Here is a 22082-nt window from a genome sequence, read left to right on the forward strand (position 1 = left end):
AAGCTTCTTTTCTGATAAACACTATAGCTCTTCACACTGATACTTTTTTCCTTACATTTGCATGTTGAGACAGTCAGAGAAACTTATTTATAGCTGTCTTAGGGCTTTTGTAAAAAATGCACAAGTTTCAGAGAGCTCAGGAAGGGTAATGAAAAGAGCTGGGAGGAAGAAAGGAGAAAAATTTTTCCTTCCTTAAGTTTATGTGAAAGAACAAATGCCTCCTGAGCTTCCTCCTTTGATCCAAGTATGTATGCACCAAAAAGTCTTAACCTGAAATTAGAAGAGAACCCTGAGGAACTACCCGGAAGAGACATGAGACGCCAGGTCAGTGTAGCAGTTTCTGTCAAATAAGTAATATTTTTAATCCACGTTATACTACTAAAATGGAAGTGTAAAATAATCCAGGGCAGATCATTGTCACTCACAGAGAGATTCCCTTTTGTATTTAGCTATGAATTTGGAAATCTGTATTATCAGTGAGATGTTTCATAGTAATATAGCTCATTGTTATAGAAACAAAGCCAACTCCCACATAAATAAGAGTGGTCATAATTGCAGGGTTTCATTCATTCATTGAATTAAAAACCAGAAAATTGTTCAAAACTGCCCTTAAAACCTCAGGTACACCAGGATCCTGATGAAAGACATTGATATCCTGAACTCAGCTGGCAAGATGGATAAGATGCGCCTGCTGAACATTCTGATGCAGCTGCGGAAGTGCTGTAACCACCCTTACCTGTTTGATGGTGCTGAGCCTGGCCCTCCTTACACCACTGACACTCATCTCATCACCAACAGTGGCAAAATGTTAGTTCTGGATAAGCTGCTGGCAAAACTCAGAGAGCAGGGTGAGTACTGTTTGTGGACAGCAGTGATCTGAATTCTCTTTCTCAGTTAAAGTATCTTTCAAAAACAGCACAGGTTTAGCCTCTCCTGCAGTGAATGCATTCATCACTTTCTCTGAGGTTTTTGTTGAAAATTAATTTTCTGTAGATCGTAAGACATGAAGGGAAAGAAATCTTACTGGAATGATAAATAAGACTAAAAATATGGAGAAGCAGAAGGAAAGGAAAAGTAGAGCCTCCCTTCTCCTTTCTGTAAGAAAATTTCTGATGATAGGATTATTTCATCTATGTGCATCAGCCTGCACCAGATTCCCTTACAATGGATTTAAGTGTTCTGCTTTTTTGGTTGTGCATTTCTCCTCTATAATTTATCAAGTAATATTCTTGAGTGGTTTAATCACTACCAGAAAAATAACTTGAGAAGAAAGACTTATTTAATTTAGGCATAGTACAGAATATTTCACATAAATTCTCAGTCATGCTCTGGAGTAGCTCTGTGATCAGATCAATGTGAAAACATAAAATGAATATCAAAACCTTCTGTGTTCTGTCAGGTTCCAGAGTTCTGCTCTTCAGTCAGATGACTCGTTTGCTGGATATTTTGGAAGACTATTGCATGTGGCGTGGTTATGAGTACTGCAGGCTTGATGGGCAGACACCACATGAGGAGAGAGAGGTGGGAAAGTTGTATGCAAACAAGAAAAGCCTTTGGTTAGGTTAATAAGTTATTATTTACATACATGTATGTAGCCACATCATTGTTCAAAGTAAAGCAGAAATGGTACAGTTTTTAAAAGGCTGCTAAGGGAATGTTTCTGCTAGACTAACAGTATGTTTCATTTGATCCATAAATGAAAAATACAGTATATTATGGAGTCAGTACAGATTTTCTCACCTGTCCAGACATACATTTCTTACTTTGATAAAATTCTTTTTTCTATGAAAACGGTGTAAATTTAGACGGAATTTAATTGGAAAGCCACCAACATACTGGAAACTTGTTTGAAAGATCTGATACTTTAGTGACACCTTTTTTTTTTTCTTTCAGGAAGCAATTGACACATTTAATGCTCCTAACAGCAGTAAATTCATTTTCATGCTGAGTACCAGAGCTGGAGGTCTTGGAATTAATTTGGCAACTGCTGATGTGGTTATTCTCTATGATTCAGATTGGAACCCTCAAGTAGATCTGCAAGCCATGGTGAGTTAACTCTCTAATACACATTTGTTTGTTTAAGTTGTCAATATTCTATTTTGTATAACTGTTTTCAGAACTTGCACTTTTATTACTTTTCTTTATTTTTTGTTTACGCAAGGCAATACCAAGAAACAAAGGAGTTGGATAAAAGGGCATGAACAGAATTTGTGGAGGAAATTGTAGATTTTTGCCTGTAAATATTTGTCTTAATTATTTTCATAATGAGAGATTACTTCTATCAAAATACTGTATCAATATTGTTAATAGAACTATAGCATTATTCTTAATTCTGTCTTTTCAGGAGAGAACAGTCGAATAATAGAGTACTGTTTTCAAAATTATAACAGATAACTAAAAGCATGCAGCTTTATATTTCTGTCATTTTGGAAGTTTATGGTTTTACTGTTTGTTTCTGCATAAGCCTAAAGGCATTTGGTGGTGATGCTGGGAGGGGGAAGTTACCTTGGGGTTAAACCTATTTCAATCTTCTCTTTCTCAGTACTGAATGTAAAAAAAATAGTCTGTAGTTTGTTTCATGTGGAATAAAACTCATGTGATCCTCCTTGAACGATTAGTAGGGTGGGTATTTGTTCAGTGGTTTGTAATTTTTAATTTTCTTTTAATGCACGTCAACACATCAAATATTTAATATCAATAGCTCATGCTTTAGATATGCATGTTGACTGCCAATAGTTGACCAAATTCCTGGAGACTGTAAGTGAGGTTTGTGAACTTCAGTGGGGTTTTCAGGAAGAAATTAATATTATACAGGAGAGTAAAAGATTTAACAACTCCTGTTTAAAGAGAAAATCCTGTGGTACCCACAGCTTGAAGGACAGCTGTTTTAACTTTTTTTTTTTTAATTTAAAAGGACATGTTTTTCAGAGGGGATAAATACAAGCTTTGTCACAAATGAGTGTAGTGTGTCAGTCATAAACCTGGTTTGCTTGGCTTACAAGCGCAGTGTTGGAGCTGTGACTGCAGGAACTCTGCACATGGAATTAATGTGCTCAGGCCAGGGATGCAGAATGTCAATACCTGTGTCAAGTGAGAGAATTCATTTGAAAGCAGTACAAGTGTATGCATGTATGTACTGTTGTATGTCCACTTCCCAGCTGCAGTCTGACAGACATTCAGTTATCTTCATTTACATTGAGGGAGAGGCATTTATTACTGTGGAATGACTCAGAAATGTAATAGCCAGGTATAAATAAATATTAGAATACTGGTTTTACAGTGATCTGTGCTTTTGAATAGGCAAGGGACCAAGAAGTACAATACCAGTTTGAGGCTGCTGTTTCTGCAAGCTAACTGTCTATTGCTTGTGAGTTCTTGTTGCTGAACACTCATTGATTTATGTTTGTTAGGACCGTGCGCATCGTATTGGTCAAAAGAAACCAGTACGGGTGTTCCGACTTATCACTGATAATACTGTTGAAGAGAGGATTGTAGAAAGAGCTGAAATAAAACTGAGACTGGACTCTATAGTTATACAACAAGGTATCAACTGCTATGTATGTTTGTCTGCAACAGAATTGTTCAGTCCCTTTAAGTATGGTTAAATAACTGTACAAATGTACAGTGTTAGTGAAAGCAGGCCTTGTGTATAATAGCAGTGCACTAAATCATCCTCATGTGCAAGGTATTCACTTGTTCAGCTGAATTATTTTAAAATTGTTTTCCTGATTAATGTAGACAAAGAGTCTAAATGAGGACAGTAAACTACAGCTGAGTAGATGTTATTTAGTTTTGGGATGTGTTAGAAAGAAAAATAATGAAAATCAGGTATATTCCATGGCAGTTGAAATAATGATATACATATGCTTCTTACCATATAAGAGTTAACTGAAAAATAAAACACCTTTGTGTATTTTTGTTTGGAAGCACTTAGAGGAATAGTTTGTCAAAACTAAGGTACTCAAGCTAAGTTTTTAGGCTTGTTTGTATTTACTACAGGGTGGGCTAGTGAAAGGATGATGGTCAAAATTGTGATAGCATGAGAAGAGACGCGGATAGCTTAAGAGAAATTTTGGGACAGCAATTAAATTTTGGGAAGAATAATGAGAAAATTGGGTTGAAATCAGTGATGTAAATGTTGAAAATGTCAAGCACTTCTTAGTGGTTATAGAATACTTCTTAATTTTTCATCTTGAGATAAGATTGTGACCTTAAAAGTTCAGATAACTTTGTAAGAATAAGATCTTACGTGTAAAATTCAGATTATCTGAATGTGAAATGTTTTTTGTTATGGCTTGAGTCAAAGTTGTTTTTTTCAATTTTCCCCAAAGTTCCTGACTTCTGTTTATTCTCATCTTGAGCGAAATGTATTTTTTCTGTATGGTTGTTCTGTTTTTCCTTTCTTGTTCTGTCAGTGAAGTAAAAAAATGCACTGCTTGCCTGGTCCTACTAGAACTCCCACATTCTAACTTCCAGCATATTCCTTGTGATTGTAGGAAGGCTCATAGACCAGCAGTCCAACAAACTGGCAAAAGATGAAATGCTGCAGATGATCCGGCACGGGGCCACGCACGTGTTTGCTTCCAAAGACAGTGAGCTGACAGAAGAAGATATAACCACCATTTTAGAAAGAGGTGAAAAGAAGGTTAGAGAACCTTTTCATATGGAATTCAAAATACCTATGCACAAAAGGGAATGAGATCTGATGACATAAATCTATTATTACTTTACTATTTGTGGATTTTAAATATTATGAAATTTTTGAAGAAGTAGAGTTAGTGATTGTAATTATTTTCAAAGTTTATGCTGTGTGCATCCTGTCTTAAGCACTGCCTATTTTGTGGTCTTTTAAAAAAAATGTAAATTTAATGCCAATAATTCTGACAGACACAAAGTCTTTATGGAACTTCATTAGGTAATAGATAGCTGTATGAAAAAATGAACTGCCATTTCAGCTCCAAGGAGATGGGCATAAATTTAATTTAAATTTTAAAGTTAAATTCTACAGTTGTAGGACTACATCCCAGCCTAATAAATTTTGTTTAATGGAGAGTCTTGAAGTCAAATTACTCTAAATTGGAAAGGACAATGGGTATCTCTCTTTAGAACAAAGCGTAAGTAAAAGTTAAAATCAGAAAAAGATATTGAGTATCTTGTAGTAATGATGAAAGCTGTTTTTTTTCAGAAAAGATTAAATATCTTGAGTGAGCCTAAAAATGTCTGCCTCTCACTTTAGACAGCTGAAATGAATGAACGATTGCAGAAAATGGGAGAGAGCTCCCTACGAAATTTCACTATGGACACAGAGATGAGCTTATACAACTTTGAAGGTGAAGATTACAGAGAAAAACAGAAGGTAATTTTTTGTAGCATTTAAGACTTCATTTTAAAGGTGCTAACATAAAAGCCATACTATAAATGTTATGACTATGGAGGTTTCTAGATTCTAGAGAAGTAAGGAACTATTAAAAAATTCACTTGGCTCTGCCCAAGCATTAATATTCTGAATTTTTGTTAAACTGCTTTGAGCCCCACTGTTTTTTTCATGGCAAAATCCGATAACATTGCTCAGATGTTATCTCTTCTGCAACAAAACCAATGAGCTGCATGCTGCTATACTGCTGCAGTCAGTATTATTTTGCTGTCACATAACTAAGGTGAAAAAACAGGCCTGGTAATAATTTTTTATGTGGATCTTGGACTTGAGTCTGCTTTTGCAGTGAAGATTTGTCTTAGTTTGAAAGACAAGTGTCTGCTAAAGAAGGCATGAGCCTCCCTTGGAATGGAAAAGAAACCTAGCCCTCAACAAGGTTTTAGTTTGTACATTGATTTTACCTAATAATACAAGGATCATCCATACAAAGAGGTATTGCTCAGTCCCACAGTGTTCCCTTTGCATCTCTGTTTTGTACCAGATGTATAGTGAATATATCCTTAAGCTCCAATCAGATGTGTGACATCTTACTTGTTAACTACAAAATGCCCGTCTAACTCAGGTTTTTATTGATTTTGAAAAAAACATTTAGAAAAATAACTTTTGATGAGAATATAGTGCAGTGTGTGGATATAGGCAGAAAATTCTTTGTGTTGATAATTTCATTACAAGAAGTGAGTTAAATACTGCATAGTATGAAATAACATTAGGATTTTAGATTAATTGATTGCTAATGGATTTTTTGTCTGTGTTGTAGCCTTTATAGAGGTTATTCATTGTGATATTTAGAGAAGAAGCAATTTATTCATATCACAAGAAATTAGACAATTCAGAGCCCAAGTCCTCAGCCCTTCTGTTGTGTTTTGGTAGATGGAATCATAACCCTACTCAGGGTCTGGAATACTTAGAATACTGTAAAAGAATCTCTTCTTGCCACTGCACTGCCTTACTTGTGTATTATCTTCTAAGTGCTTAAATATTTGTTATAATCAGCTATAATTTCTAGCTGATTTTTGAGCTCTATTGTAGTATCCAAATTACTGAGCACAATCATTAGATTTGCTGTGCAGAAATACATTCCTGTTTGTAGTGCCATATTAGTCATTATTCTTGTGACTTTAGGGAAGCAAACAGTTACTTGAGTAGCTTTTTGTTCTGTTCTGTAGCTGAGCATGATGGAATGGATTGAGCCTCCAAAAAGGGAACGCAAAGCCAATTATGCAGTGGATGCTTATTTCAGAGAGGCCCTACGTGTCAGTGAACCAAAAGTCCCAAAGGTAAGGAGCTGGCAAGTGTGGAAGGGTTTTATGTGGTTCTTTTGCTCCTCCTCTCCCATGCTGCATCCCTGGCTCTACCCCTGGTTGCCACTGCTGCTGATTTTTGGTAGTTTACTTGTAGAAAAGTTAAGCTTCTATAATGTTGATTTATCTGTGTATTTTTGAAGGCTCCACGACCTCCAAAACAACCAAATATTCAGGATTTTCAGTTTTTCCCACCACGGTTATTTGAACTTCTGGAAAAAGAAATTCTGTATTACCGTAAAACTATAGGATATAAGGTAATGCATTTTTTCTTTTCAGATCAATGAAATGTATTTGCATTCCATTTTGCAAATTTGTTGCAGTCTTGACTTGTCAAGTTATTGTGAAAGAAATGGCTTAAAGCTTCTCTTCTTCTGTTTCTGTTCTACTGAGGAGCAGAAAAGATAATCTGTTGTTCTTTCCTTCACAAAAAATTCTGTATCTGTGTAGCTTTGTGTTTTGTGGTGGATTCCTAATGATGACATAGAGTAGAAAAAGGAAAGATGGTTCTCATGCTTCATATTCTCAAAACCAAAGGTGTGGTCTAAGGTAAGGACAATTGGCTAATATAAAATCACCTTCCCAAGTATGATGGTTTTTTTTGTATATCTTTGTTTTGATATGAAGGTAATTCAAATTACATCAGTTTTCCTTGGATTTGGGTGGGATATAAAAAGTTTAAAGGTGTGGAGAAGTCTGAATATATTACTTCTACAAAAAGGAAACCAGACAACAGATTTCTAGATTTTTCCCCTATTTTTTTTTTTTTTTGTACTGTGCCTTAGCTTAATTTCTCTCTTTTCCCTGCTGACATTACTGGACAAGCAGTGAACACATTCTGTTAGCCTCACTTGGACCAGTATTGATTGAGTAAACCAAATGGATTCTCTACTTCCAGCCAGACATGTCTTTAAAAAGCCTCAAGTTTTCTGACAGGTCACAGCAAGAAAAAAATATAATCTAAAAAATGTGTTGGAGGACATAAAATTGTCATACAAAGCAACAGATAGAAAATTGGTGAGAGTAGAATTAATATTAGTAAAATGTTTTTTTTAAGAAAAGGCAGAAAGTTTTTTTTAGAATCCTGTTTGCAGCCAAAAGAATTTCATGGGGATGTCAGGATAGAATTAAGATGAGTATGCAGTTAGTTTAGGTAAAGAATTTATTCAATTAATGCTCCAACAAAGAATGATGAGAGAATTGCTAGTGTTGACAATATGCATGTAAAAAGAGGTGTTTCAGACCAGTTATGAAACCTGTCAGCCTGGAAAGTTTGAACATAAGTAGTTGTTATCTTAAAAGGTTACTATGACTGTTTACTAGTGGAGAAAGTGATAAATATAATTAAATTTGTTTAGCTGTGAAATGGAAGTATAACTTCCATTTCATATAAACTGAAGAGAGTTTATAATAAATACTGAAAACAGCCATGAACAGTATGAGAAGATGACCAATAGGCAGAGACCAAGCTTTATGTGTCAGTCTTAATTTAAACCAGTAAAGTCAAGAAGATTTCTTATGTATTAAAAGCAGCTTAACAGTTCTTATCTTCCACTGCCTTTTGCTGCAGGAATAAGTAAGGTCTACTAAACCCTTACTGGATACTGTTTCTGGCTTGTTTGCTGTTTTGTGCAGTGAAATTGGAGTACAGTTCCAAGGTCACAAATACTGAATTGATCAGTGTGGAGAGGGACAGATAAAATGTTGCTGGTTCTTGTTTACATCAGGTTGTGTCTGGTCCTTACTTGGGCAGTGTGCATGGCTTTACAGTAAACCTGGCAGAACTTAGTGTTTCACTGTAGTTATAAAACATTGTAAACCAATGAATGTAGGAAAGCAGGTGCTTTGCTGGTGACAAGTACCACTGGAATCAGTGAGCTGTGACAGCTCAGCCTCTCACAGTATCCTGAGGTCATTGTGTGCAGGAGTGGTGGGTTCAGGGCATAACGAACTTAGAACTTAAAGCAGGTCCTGTTTTTGGGAGGTGGGGTTTAAGCAGTAAGATCTGAATCTAGGTAGAACACATTTTGTACAGATGAGTGCTTTTAAAATGCAGTCTTTGAAATAACATTGCTGCACTACTGCTTTTTGAAACCCCTGATTTTAGGTCCCCAGGAATCCTGACCTTCCAAATGCAGCTCAGGTACAAAAGGAGGAACAAAAGAAGATAGATGAGTCTATGCCTCTGAATACTGAGGAAAGTGAAGAGAAAGAAAAGCTTCTAACACAGGTAAAATAAAATCAGCTGAAGTATTTCATCCTATGTTTTTGCTAGTATGGAATATAAGTAATGGTAAATACACACAGGAAAGCTCTGCTGATGTTATTGAAAGAAGAAAGCATAGAACAAGTAATGATTTTGATTGGTTTTGCTTTAAGGGACCTTTCCTGTCCTTGAACAAGTTTACATTTTAGTAATCTACTGTTTCCTTGAAAGTCCTTGAACATTTCTGAGGCAACAGCTTGGATAGTAGGTGCACTATCCAGCAACATGTGCAGAAATCCAATCAGTGGGTTCCTTGTACAGGCATAAAGCTTCTGTGTTGATTTTAAATGTTGATTTTAAATCAAAAAGGGTTTGAATCAGGACAACCCTATGTCAACATACATGGTATTTATGCAGGTGCCTAAGGCATATCACATCCATTAATTTTTGTCCCAGTCAAGTTGTTAGGCATGTTCTTTTTATTCTGGGACTGAATTTCTGTCACTGGAACTGAATTTCTGTCACTGACTAGTTTCTTGACCTTTTGACAGATTATCCTGCTGACTGGGCTTATTAAAAGCTGATTGTTAAAGACAAAGGTGTGTTCAAAGTAACAGGACTTTTTGATTCAGAAAATTTTCTATAGAAAAATTGGGAATTGGTGTACTTTGGAAGAAAATTCCAAAGTCACAATTTCACTATTAATTTCACTTATGTATAGCAGAGGAAATATTTCAGCTGGTGCTGATATGCATATCAGTACTGCTGTTAATGATTAAAAATAAATAGTTGTATTGTGTATGTTAGACTCACTCTGGACATGCTAATTGTGGACTGAGCTTATTTAGCTGAACTGACAAAGTTCCTTGTAGATACATTTCTGTGATGAAAGAAACTCTGTGCACTACAGATTATTGCCCAGGCATGTGATTGTCTTGTTTGTTCTTGTCATTTTCTGCTTTCCATGTCTTTAAATTGTAATGTCTCTTTCTTGGATAATATTTTTGTGCATTGCATCTCGCTTGTTCAGTTTTGGATTGATTTCTTTGGTACATAACAAATTCTCTCTTTGACAGTGCTTTAGAGTTTCCATTTGATTGCATCTTTTTGGACTAGAGATCTTTTCTTGACATACTTATGCTTTCATCCAGCTGTTTGCCTGGTTCCAGGTTTGTAAACGTCTGAAGTAGGAGCTCTTGCTTTAGATACTTGCACTGCTCTAAGAACTTGTGATGACACAGGCATTGCTGTACCTTGTACTGCTCTGAAGTGTGGTGCTTGTATCTGCAGGAGTGCAGCTGTCACTGAGCTTGTTTCTTTGGAGAAGTATCACAAAAACTTTAAAAAGAAAGGATAAAAAGCTGTTATTAATGCATGTGGAGTCATGCCCAAAAATAACTGTTTAGTTATAGGTTCAGTAATAAGCCTGGATAACACAAGTCTATGGAAATCCTGAAGGACCATTAGCCACTGTAATTATGTGATATTGCAGAGGAGCAAATGGTACATAAATAAATCACAATTTTGGAAAATGCTTTCCTCTGACCTGATAATGCTTTCTTAATCTCTTGTTGCTTACAGGGTTTTACAAACTGGAATAAAAGAGATTTTAACCAGTTTATTAAAGCTAATGAGAAATATGGCCGTGATGATATAGACAATATTGCCCGTGAGGTGGAAGGAAAGTCACCTGAGGAGGTCATTGAATACTCAGGTTGGTGATATTTTGAAATGTATTTATTTCCTAATACCAGAGTATTATCATTATTTTTGCCACATGTTCTTTTAAATTTACAAGGTAGAGAATTTAGATGCATTTAACAATTTTTTTTTTTGTTAAAGTATGCAACTTGGGTTTTTTTTCAGAAGACTAAATTCTATAAAAGGTTGGTTTTGTAGCACATAACTAACACCTGCAGCTGCCTTTAGCCCTCCTTAGTCAAGATTTAGAATTTGACATAGTTAATTCTCACTGACAACATGGATTTGTGAAATTGTGAATTTGCCTTATAGTGCCAGTGTGATTCTTTATGCTGTATCTCTGCTATTTTACCTTTTACACTGTATCTTTGTCTTTTGTGTTTACACAGTGCTTTTGAGATTCCTTCCTCTTTCAGCCTTGGATGTAATTTTACTAAACACCTTCATAAAATCAACTTTGCAACGTTGTTTCCTGTAGTTAAAGAGGAAGAGCTCCACAAGAGTTCCCTTCAGTGTTGAAATTATTTTACAATTGATTATGTTGCATGTAAATTTTGTTAGAATTTTTACTAAGCCTTTACTTACAGTTAACTTTTAAGGATTCTGAATAAAGAGTCAGTGCAAGCTTATTTTTTGGCTAGCACAGTAAGCTGGAGAGCATTAGCTCATTGTTTAAGATTAATGGAACCACAGGCTAAATTTATTTTTTTTTTGCCCAAGTATCTTAACAGTGAAGTCATAATAGCAGAGGAAAAGATTATATTCAACAATTTTGTTTTGTGTTTTTAGCTGTTTTCTGGGAGCGTTGTAATGAGCTACAGGACATTGAGAGGATTATGGCTCAGATTGAACGAGGAGAAGCCAGAATTCAGCGGAGGATCAGTATCAAGAAAGCCCTTGATGCCAAAGTAATTATTCCAGGTTTTTTGTTTTCTGCAGCTGACTTCTTCCAAAAATTCTTTCAGAAAAGGAATAATTGGGGGATGAGTGTTCTGTCTTGCTATGCAGCATAGGTAGTATACCACCTCTCAGTGATCTGCAGTATCATGTAATGATTCCTTGATGTAGCATTGTACGTTTATTAATCCTTACTTTTGTTTTGCATTCAGATTGCAAGGTACAAAGCACCTTTTCATCAGCTGCGTATTCAGTATGGAACAAACAAAGGGAAGAATTACACAGAGGAGGAAGACAGGTTTTTGATCTGCATGTTACACAAGATGGGCTTTGACAAGGAGAACGTGTACGAGGAGCTGCGGCAGTGCGTGCGCAACGCGCCTCAGTTCCGGTTCGACTGGTTCATCAAATCCAGAACTGCCATGGTGGGTACCACTTACAGGGACTGGGCATGGCATGAGGCACCTTGTGCTTTTCAAAGCACCACCACATAAAATTTGTTTAGGAAACAAGTGCTGAAAGAACAACTTTAGGTGTGATTTTCATTTCTGTTTTTTTTTATAGTAACCTTTTGTCTTAGTACAGAAAAAATGCAATACAACTGAAACACAGATTAGAAAACCTGCCAGACTGAGTCCCATGTTACCCCAAGGCATTAAGGCAGAGGTAGACTAGACTTACAAATATCCTTGTTACTTTTATTGCAAACTGAGTGTTTTACCGAACAATGTCTCTTAAAATATGACTCTTTTAGAGTTGTTGCATAACATTAAAGTCTGAAGACATCTGAATAATACACTTGGAGAAGGGAGCAGCTTTTCTAATGCAGTATTTAATGTCTAACAGCATGAGGAAAGTTAGTGATTCACATAGATATTAATAATTGCAGCAATAGGTTTAAAATGCACTTTGTAGTTTGTGAATGTGGATTATCCCATGGAAGTGCTTAAATTTCTTTAGGTATACTTTACTGAAAATTTTGTTTGTGTTTAGAGAATATAATACAAGGTTAATAGCAAGTAGACTAGCACTCATAATTTTAGAGCAGAGCCATTCATTTTTAATTTAGGTATTAAGCAGGAATTGATAACGGTAACAGAAGCTTTGGTGGTTGCAAATATTAAGGTATGTAGGTACCAACATCAGAGTATGGGACTCTTTCAGTGAGAAAAAAACTGTTGGATTTGCCCCAAAATTTTTGCTCAATTCCTTCTACTTGTTGTTTGTCTTCATTTCCTGACCTCAGAATTTGTTTGTCTGAAAGAATGTTCTTTCAGAGTTCTGTGTGCTGTACTAAGAATAAATAAAACATAAAATATTTAAAATACGTATTTGAACAGGTGGGTATATTTGCTTTTCCCAGCACTACTTATAATTATGCAATACACTTTTTACTTGATATTTCAGCAGTTGAAGTGTTTCTGATTAGTGCAGCAGTTAGCCCTTCATTGAAAAGAATTTCAAGTGTTTCTTACTAAAATGTCTTTTTGAAGAAATACTGCATTTTAACATTATGTCTATAAAGAGAGAAGCCTGCAGTATTTAGCACATTAAGAAGTTTCTTTAAGTTGTCTGTGCAGGAATCCATTTAAATAAATCACAGAAATGGGTACTAGAAATTAAAAATGTAGCTCAGTGTTTAATATTAGTTGATATATGGTTGTCAGGGGTAGAGTTAAATATTCAATTTAAGTCTTGCAAATCCTTATGTTCAGTATACCCTTTTTTTAAAGGGGATAGAAATAATTTGCTCAAGTGTAGAAATATGTTCTGTGGTGTCTCAATGCTGAAACTGAGACACTGGGAATATAGTGAATCTTTTGGCTTAGGTTTCCTTTTAAAACTCTGTCCCTTAATAATTTTAGTTTTTCTGCTACTACATGGTTGAAAAAGATTATGGAAATACAAACTTAAAACCATCTTTCACTTTCAATGTGCATTTAATTTTCTGAAATATTCTGAATTACCATGCTCTGTACATTTGAGTAATATAGCTGATATATTCTAATGTCCTGAGATTTGTGGAGGCTGTAATTTCTATGGGTCCATTTTGCACTAGTTTGGTGATTTTTATTTATTTTTTTTGGTGAAGAAATGTGCTGGAAAATCACATGATAATAACAATGAATGAAGTATAAATACAAATATTTATAGAGGAGTAAATAAGTGAAAGTGGAGAAGGCTTCCTGAAATGCTGAAATTCACATGTGATCATTTAAACTCATATGAAACAAGATAAAAAAGGCAGCATAATTCAGAAAAGGGCTTAGCAGGCTCTTTGTGAAAGCTCTGTGTTCTAACCACTAGATGTCTCTTGAATTCCACAAAAATAGCTAATTTATCTTCCATCTTACTATTTCTGTTTGTTCTCCTGAAGATTTCGAAAAGCAAATTCTGCTTCATTAAATTATTTCAAAATCAAATGGTTTACCCAAAATGTAAATTCTTAAAGATACCATGAACGCCTAAGATTGCAATTTGTTTTTTGCTTTCAGTATTGAGCACAGATTTGTTTGTTTGTTTTTTAAAAAAATTTGTCCATGCAGGAAGAATGCAAAATATCATGTCAGTAGTGAAGCATGTATCTGTTCTCTGAAGTCATAAATTATGGATATTCTCTTTTAGCTTTCTGCAAACACTGCCCAGCATAAGAGAAATGGCTTCTTGGTAAATACCCAGGCCTGTGGACAGAGCTGAGGGCTGCCTTTGCTCCCAAGGCAGCATCTCTGCCTCCAGTCATGCAGAAGGCAATGGTTCAGTGCTCCCATCTTATTTATTGCAATCCAGGTCTTTAGAGCTGTGAGGGGGTGAACAAAGTGTATCTTCTCTCTTTCCATCCAAAAGAGAAAAGTATCAAGCCACACAGAATACAAAGTCATCTCTGAAAGTGCAAGGCATTTTAAGTAAGTGTGTTTTTGTAGTACTAAAATGGAATGCAGCAGTCCATATTGAAATTTCAATAGCTTAGTGCAGGATTTATCATTCAGATTATTTTTCATGGTAGATGTACAAGAAACCTGTGTGCATGTCACATCTTGCTGTCATCTGATTCTGTGATTCTCCAGAGAAAATTGTTTTTGAGTCCATCCTCTGTCCACAGCAGATGCTTTGGAGCAGTAGTCCATCTGGAAAGTCTAACCATGAACCTGAACAGTTTATAAATATATATATTTATGCAAGCATTTGTCCCCAGGAAAGAGGAGGATCTTTGAGTGCTTTAGGCAAGTGGATCAAGGTTATTTCTTAGTTGTCTCAGGTTAGTTGCTTGTCTTGAGTTTAACACAATCCCATTTCTCATATGCTAGAAAAAAATCCAGATTATGATGGTGAAGCAGCTTGTCATCACTCTTTACCTCAGCTCCTAAGTCTGAGTGCAATATTCACAAATTTAAATGATGTAAAATACTTGTGGCATGTTGACAGTCATTGTTCTGTTTTGGTCTTTTTTCATCTCTGTTTATTTGCTTTTTGGGACAGAGGCACTCTGTTGTTCTGTTCGGGGTTGCAGTGTATATTGGGATGGCTTGAACTCAAGTTTGCTCTGAGTTGTTGCTTTTTTTATCTAAACCTTGTTGTTTGGGTAGAATTTGAGGGAGTTTAATGATTGAAGTGAGATTATTTTAGCTCCAGAAGGACTGTCACATAACAGGGCACAAGCATGGCACCCTAATTCATGATTTAACCTTTACTTTAGGGTGTGGGGTTATTGCTACAGGGATGTGATAAAAGTGACTTATTCCACTACTCTGTTGGTGAAGCTACAAGCATGACACTGGAACATTTCTGGAGGGGACTTGTAAAGAAAAATGTCCTGAGGATTTTTATGCGTGTGTGTCTGATAAAAAGAATTCAAGTGGTGGTAGGATTCTTTGTGTCCATTCTGAACGGCATTGCTTTTGCCCAAGGCGGTGGAGCATCCTTTGGAGAGGAATCTGTGGAAACTGTAGAACTTAAAAACTGGTTAAGCTGGAGGGTTTGAATGTCTCAAAGATGAGTCCCATGCCTGCCTGTTTGGGAAGGTTCAGATCAGGAAAGCACCAAGGCTGCCTTATCCATGATGGACTATGATGGCTGAAGCAATATCCAGCTTACAGATGCTGAGAAAATAGAGACTACTTTGTGGGCAAAAAGGTCACCTGTTCCCTTCATTGCAAGTGGACCCATTGTAGGTTAAGATACGTGCTTCTAGTCAATTCTAGGATAGCCTATGTTCTAAAAATGTCTTCACTGAGTTTAGCAGAGATGAGACATATTTTTTGGGATTTTTTTTCCCTCAGAAGAGGGCTTCCTGCTTTGAGTTGGAAAGAAAACCCATGGAATCATGTTCTCAATAATACATAGAACATACTGAATAATTATAATAAAAATAGGCACTGTTAGGTGTTTTGTAAGGGATCTTTTAAATGGGGTACAAGAAACTGTCCAAGTCGAGTGAGTTGTATTAAGCTAGCCAGCCGTTAGTAACTGCAATGCAGATATTTTGAGTTGTATTGGAAATACTTCTTAATGTGTAAACAAGCTGATGGCATTTAGTCCTGATGGCTTGCAAGTCTTGATGCTAAAAGCATTTAGAGCATTTAGGATCCTGTTTGAATAAAAATACAACAGTGAGTTTACAATTTAAGACTGAATAGATTTTTGGCCAATTTGCAGCTCTACTGTGTCTCTTCACAAAAAAAAACCTCCCTAGTCTGTGTGCCACAGAAAAGTGTTGCTTAAGATAGCTTTGCTTCCTTTTTTCTCTGCTTTAAAGATATATTTGAAGACCTCTTTCCTAAAATCTGGCATACTGTGCTGGTAGGCTGTAATTTGCTTCATTAACCAAGATGAAAGATCACATCAGTCTTTGGAATGTCAGTTTGGAAGACAGAATCCTGAAAACTCCTTGTCAGGAGGACAGTAAATCCTTTTCTGTTTCTAAAGGTTGCACTGAAGGAAAGACAGATAATAGTAACCAAGCTAATGATCAGTATTATTGAATACTTTAGGAAAATGTAAGTGCTTTGAAGTGAATGGATTTTGAACATAGTTATGTAAGCAAGAGAAGTTGTATAATTTGCTTAAAAATTTGATGTGTTCTCTTTCCTTAGGAGTTTCAGAGACGCTGCAATACTCTCATATCATTAATAGAAAAAGAAAATATGGAAATTGAGGAAAAAGAAAGAGCTGAAAAGAAGAAAAGAGGAGCCAAAGTTACAGCGGTATGTTTAGCAGCACTTACTTTACTTCCAGTGGGGTAGAATTCAATTATATATTTTTTTAAAAAAATGTAAAAGATAAATGTAGGCACTGATTGCATTAGTAGAAACCATGAGGTGAGAGATTAAACTGAAATATTTGTCTGTTCACATCTCTCCTGAATTTGCTTAGGTAGGTATTCCCAATGCATAGGATTTGACTTTTTTGGGGTTTTTTTGTTTTTTTTTTTTGAGAAGTCTTTTGTTTAAGCAGCAGAGGAAGACTTTTTTTAGAAAGCTGCCCTGCCTACTTTCTGCCTACTTATGTATATCACATGTTGCTTCAATTTCTTCTCTGAGATTTTTCCCTCCCCTACATAGTAGTTGCTGGAAGAAGAAATGAAAGTGCTTCTTTTATTTTGAAGGATTGTCATCGTTAGAACAGAATTGTGTGTGAGACAAGGTCCTGATTTTTTTATCCAGTTCAGGCTGTGTGTGGTGCCTGCACCACTGAGACCATGTAATGATTTTAAGGATATAAAAAGGGTAGGAGAATTAAGTGTCTATGTCAGGGATTAATGTTTGCCTTTCCATTGTATCCTACAAAAGTGAACTGAAATCTAGAATGCATTGGGGTCGTACATTCCCCCCTGAATAATTAGTTATGTATTTAAGTTTTTTGTTTGTAATGCCACTATCTTGTAAAATTTGTATTTATTTTTTCTCTTTAGTCACAGAAGAGAAAAGCAGATTTGGCTGCTGAGAACTCTGGAAAAAAAGATGCTAAGAAAGTGAAGTCATGAACCTGAAAACTGAATATGCTAAATATGAAACTGCCACTTTCTTCACTCCATCTATGTGTATTAATTGCCAGCTTCTTTGTATTCATGGTACTCTTCCCCAAGTCCCATGCTTTAATTTTGCAGATTTTGTATCCTTTACAATGCCTTTCTTTACCTAAAATGTGTAGCTTTATATCTTACGCATTCCAGTATTTTTGTGTACTGTATTTTGTGAATTTCATGTCTTTCGCAAAATTCACTGTCCTTGATTTTTTGAAGCTTGTGCTGAGGTTTTAGCTTTTATATGTTTTATATGCTGCTGCTTTGAAAAAAACCTAAATTCTATAGCTGTATTATTGTTGTTTCATATTTTAAATTTATATGGCGTTGGAAAATAAACTGACTTAATTATTTGAAGAGAAATATACTTCACCTTTGTTTTCCCTATCCTCTCTCCCTTTTTTGCATAGCTGCATTTAGACAGAATGTTAAGGTTTGTATAATTGTGCCTTCATCATCAATCAGATTTTTTTCAGAGGAGTACTTAGACAGGATCAGGAGCATGACAGAACAAATTCTAATTAGACTGACATCCTTGTTTGCTCTCTGCATTAAAAGGACATTTTCTCTGAAATATTCAGAAGGAAACCCAGCAAATACACACTTTTTGTTTTTCTTTATCAGTGATTTCTGCTGGGCTACTTGCTTAAACACAGGGTGAGGTGTTTCTCACAATGGCCTCTAGATGAAAACTTTTCTATGCCTCATAAAAGGAAGTAGTCATCTCACAGCTTCTGGTTGTTTAAGTAGCAAACAAAATAGTTCACTCTCTGGTTGGCAGGCTCCTCAGCTCTGCTGCCCTGTGCTGAAAGATCTTCGTTGCTCTAATTATCTCTGCTGAAGTTCTTCTTTTACCTTTTATTCAACATGTCAGTCAGAAGCAATGGGGATATGTTATGGAGTGCTCCTTTTTAGTATTTCTATTTTAATGAAGGGATGAAAGTGTTGGATGTATGATTTTTTGACTTTGCAAGAATGGCCTTTATTAAGCAGGTTCACAGTTCCTGCTCACTTTGGAGTCTGCCTTTCCCAGATCAGTAGAACAGTGGCTGTGACATCTATGTTTTACTTTAATGTTCTGTCTCTGATCTGGTGTTTAGTACAGGCCTTGCTACAGTGAGACATGCCCTCATAATGTCAGGTCTAGATTAATGCAGTGTGCTTTACATGGTACTTCCCTTGAAGACAACTTGTAAACTTCTTCTAGTGCAGTTTGCTTCCTTCAGTGGTTTGAGGTGTTTTTAGATAAAGAAACCTCTTTACTCTTTGTATTTTGTGCTTTGCATTGGCTACCTTCTTCTGTGTTTGTAAAACATAGGACTTTATAAAGTTCTTGAGCTTTGCCCATATTCTTCTATGTCATTTAAAATATATTGGTATGTCTTTGAAGTTTTCTGGGATTAGTATCTCTAAGTTTGATGAGGTTTTTCCAGCTTTTTTCATAGTGTCTGTTAAAGGTTTGAGGCAAAATGGCTGTGATGATTGGTTGAGCATTTCAAAAGTTAATTCAAAAGATTAGATTCTGTATTTTGGAATGTAGCTTTCGGCCAGGGACCACATTCTTTATTTCACTGGGTTTATATTTTTAAGACTTGGTATTTGTCTGAACTTCATCTGATGAGTGGAGAGGTACATCTGATAATGATGGGGCACAACTTCCAGGCAGGAGATTGGTCACAGGAGTCAGAGCATGCTCTTAAATGAGTGTGCAGCCCAGGTGGGATAGGTGTGCTCAGGAAGAAGCATCCCTCCTCAGAATGTGCTATTGGAGCAGTTAACATCCTGCTTTATCCTTGGGAGGAGGACATCCCATGGAATTATGGAAAAGGCTATGCAGCTATATGCATATATAACCACAAATCCTGGGACATTGCCATTAATAGAGAGAGGAAGATGCCTTATTTGCATCTGAATTTTGGCTCATGTGCCATTTACTAAGTTTGTGGCCTGAAATGATAAAAACAGGTTAAAAGAGATGGGGAATAAAGGCTGAAAGAGCCAATTGAAATGTTTATGGAATTACATGGCTAGGTCTAGAGCTTATTCTATTGCTCCTATTTAGCATTGGATGAATATTTTAATGTTTTAAGTCTTGAAATAAGTGTATTCTGGTTTTGTTTATTGTAGATTAGCTTTGTTTGACTTGCATGTTTTTGTGTATCCAGTTTCTCTGTGTTGCAAAGTGTATGGAGTCTTAAAATGGTAATATCTCAACATGTTGTTTTATGCAGATTTTTTGGTTTGAGTTACCACTTGAGTTAATGTTCTTTCTTCTCAATGACTTGATGCACAAACCATATAGCAAAAGATCATGCAATGGTTCTTTCAGGTGTTACCCCTTGATCAGACAGCTTCTCTGAAGAATGATAGATTCTCCCAGGAGCTCTCTGTTACCTCTTGCAGTCTGTAGTCCCCAGTTAAACTGAATGTGCTGTTGAACAACAGTCCTTGAGAGCATTTGGACACTGTACACCAGTTCCTAGCAGATTGAGCCTTCCCATCCATCATGTCCTACAGTGATAACTAAGGAAAATTGCTAACAGCTGCTGGTTGGGATTAAAGGAAAATGGATCTTTCTCTTCCCTTTTTCATTCTTCCAGTTGCCAATACCCACACAGTGTGTGCCTAGCAGTATCTTAAATTATATGCTGCTGTGACTCAAAATTAGGTGACAGAAATGAAAGAATCTTTCTACTTGTAACTGCTATTTTCTTAGGCGAGGAATAGTGTTTGCAAGAAATTAGTAAGTGCTGAATGTAATGTGACAGAAAACTTCCGAAAAGTTTGAGCCTTTAGGCAATTTTAGAGTTGCCAAAAATGCTGTGAGATAAAACATTTTGAAAGCTAATTTAGTTCCTTTTCAGTGGACAAATAAAATTTGATTGTGTAAACATCAGGCTTGAAGAAAGTCACTTAGCACCTTTGACTCCCCAGCAGTGCACATAACATCCTGGGAGAGGTCACAGCAATTGTGGTGGTTTCCTTTTCACATATTCATCACTTCCAACTTATTAGTCCTTTTATTTTTGATTTATGTTAGTGATGACACCAAAAAATCAATGCTGCTAGCCACCTTGATTGTGTTTAATTTCAGTTTGTTACAATGGCACAGAGAAGAAATGAACTGTCTTCTTGCTGGTAATATTAGACCATCTTTAGATGCTGGTTTGCACAAGTGGTGTTACTATACTAAAATATTAAGTAAGAAATGTTTTTCTTGTAGATTAGCATTGCTGTTTGATTTAGTGCTAATGCTGGTTAGGGTTTAAAAAAAAGCACCTATCACTCTTTGAAATGATGAGCAAGGAGTATACAGAAATGAATCAGAATCTAAGTGCCTGATGGTGTTGCCAAACTGATTTTTGCTTTTATATATTCTTCATATATATTTGTAGCTTTGTAGCTATATGAAGGATATATAAAAGCAAAAGTTAGTTTGGCATCAATGGAAGTAACTTGGTTGTGCAGTGCCTGCAGGTGCTGCTGTGTTACAGGCACTCTGTACATGCCTCCTGCTCAGTGGGGGGATTAAGTGCTTTCAGTGAGGAGAAATAAATGCCAAAGCACAGGTTGAAAAAAGGTGGAGTTTTGCAGTCAGTACCAGTTTATGTGAGTGCAAAATGCTGAGGTTGGTGCACACATTGGCACTTGTGCTGCTGGAAGGGATTGATCACCAACTGTAGTTCTGATCTGACTAAAGAGAGGTTGACAATTGTTATATTTTACTTAATTTTATCTGGTTCACACATACTCCAAGCATGTATGTAAATATGTTTGTGGCTCATAGTTCTAATGTTTGATATGTTCTTTTTCTGAAAGACTTACAGTTGAACTTAGTTTGCATATTTTGAAATGTAATGTACTCTTTAATTGCATTTGCATGGTATCCATCATTTCATGAGAGCCTTAATAGGAGTAATATTTGCTGCCTCAAAGGTATGTCAGTGTTGTGTTGTTCAAGATGACTTCTGAACTTTTTCAATCTGGGATTTGTTTCTTAAGTTGTACATACATGGAAATAAAAGTTAATATGAACCTGATGTCTTCTGGTCATTCTGGTACACAGGGGTCTGTTTCTTGGATACTTTCAGGATAGTTTGATTTGGTTTTGTTGCTCTTGTGCCTCCCATACCCTTCAGGCCACGGTGGCTGAATGTAAGGAGGTGTGTGGCTGTTCCACATCTGCTTTCAAATTATATTTTTTTGTAATCTAAAACTATACTAGCAGTGCCTATGTTTTTGTGACAGCCTTGCCTGCGTTGTCTCAGTACAGTTTTACACAATGTGTGTTGATCCTATATTAAAGTGTATTGCTGGTTCCCTTTTCTTTCATCCCTCTGGTGTGTTCCTAAAATGAAATGCATTGGAGCTTAAGTCCAGCTGACTCAGTGGTAGGAGCCATGAATTTTGTTGCACTTGATCACTAGTAGCCTTGCTAGATGCTGTGCTTGGGGAGGTGCATCCCCTAAATGACTGCGCAGTTCTTTTTCCTCAGGATAACCTAAAAAAAAAAAAAAAAAAAAG

At 36.1% G+C, this 22082-nt stretch overlaps 1 protein-coding gene across 1 annotated transcript in view; it reads left to right on the forward strand.

Moving 5' to 3' along the window:
- The window catches only part of SMARCA1 (SWI/SNF related, matrix associated, actin dependent regulator of chromatin, subfamily a, member 1), a 33083-nt gene extending 11424 nt beyond the window's left edge, over window positions 1–21659 (forward strand). Inside the window, exons 11-24 of the mRNA XM_058814363.1 lie at window positions 622–848; window positions 1400–1521; window positions 1894–2046; window positions 3411–3543; window positions 4497–4645; window positions 5237–5356; window positions 6601–6711; window positions 6879–6992; window positions 8843–8965; window positions 10523–10655; window positions 11432–11550; window positions 11752–11964; window positions 16630–16740; window positions 17448–21659. Coding sequence (XP_058670346.1) covers window positions 622–848; window positions 1400–1521; window positions 1894–2046; window positions 3411–3543; window positions 4497–4645; window positions 5237–5356; window positions 6601–6711; window positions 6879–6992; window positions 8843–8965; window positions 10523–10655; window positions 11432–11550; window positions 11752–11964; window positions 16630–16740; window positions 17448–17519 — 1900 coding nt within the window. The 3' untranslated portion in view covers window positions 17520–21659. The remainder of the gene's footprint in view (window positions 1–621; window positions 849–1399; window positions 1522–1893; window positions 2047–3410; window positions 3544–4496; window positions 4646–5236; window positions 5357–6600; window positions 6712–6878; window positions 6993–8842; window positions 8966–10522; window positions 10656–11431; window positions 11551–11751; window positions 11965–16629; window positions 16741–17447) is intronic.
- Window positions 21660–22082: the final 423 nt, after the last annotated feature.

This window comes from Ammospiza caudacuta, chromosome 14 (genome assembly GCF_027887145.1).
Source record: "Ammospiza caudacuta isolate bAmmCau1 chromosome 14, bAmmCau1.pri, whole genome shotgun sequence".
NCBI classification, from domain to species: Eukaryota; Metazoa; Chordata; class Aves; order Passeriformes; family Passerellidae; genus Ammospiza; species Ammospiza caudacuta.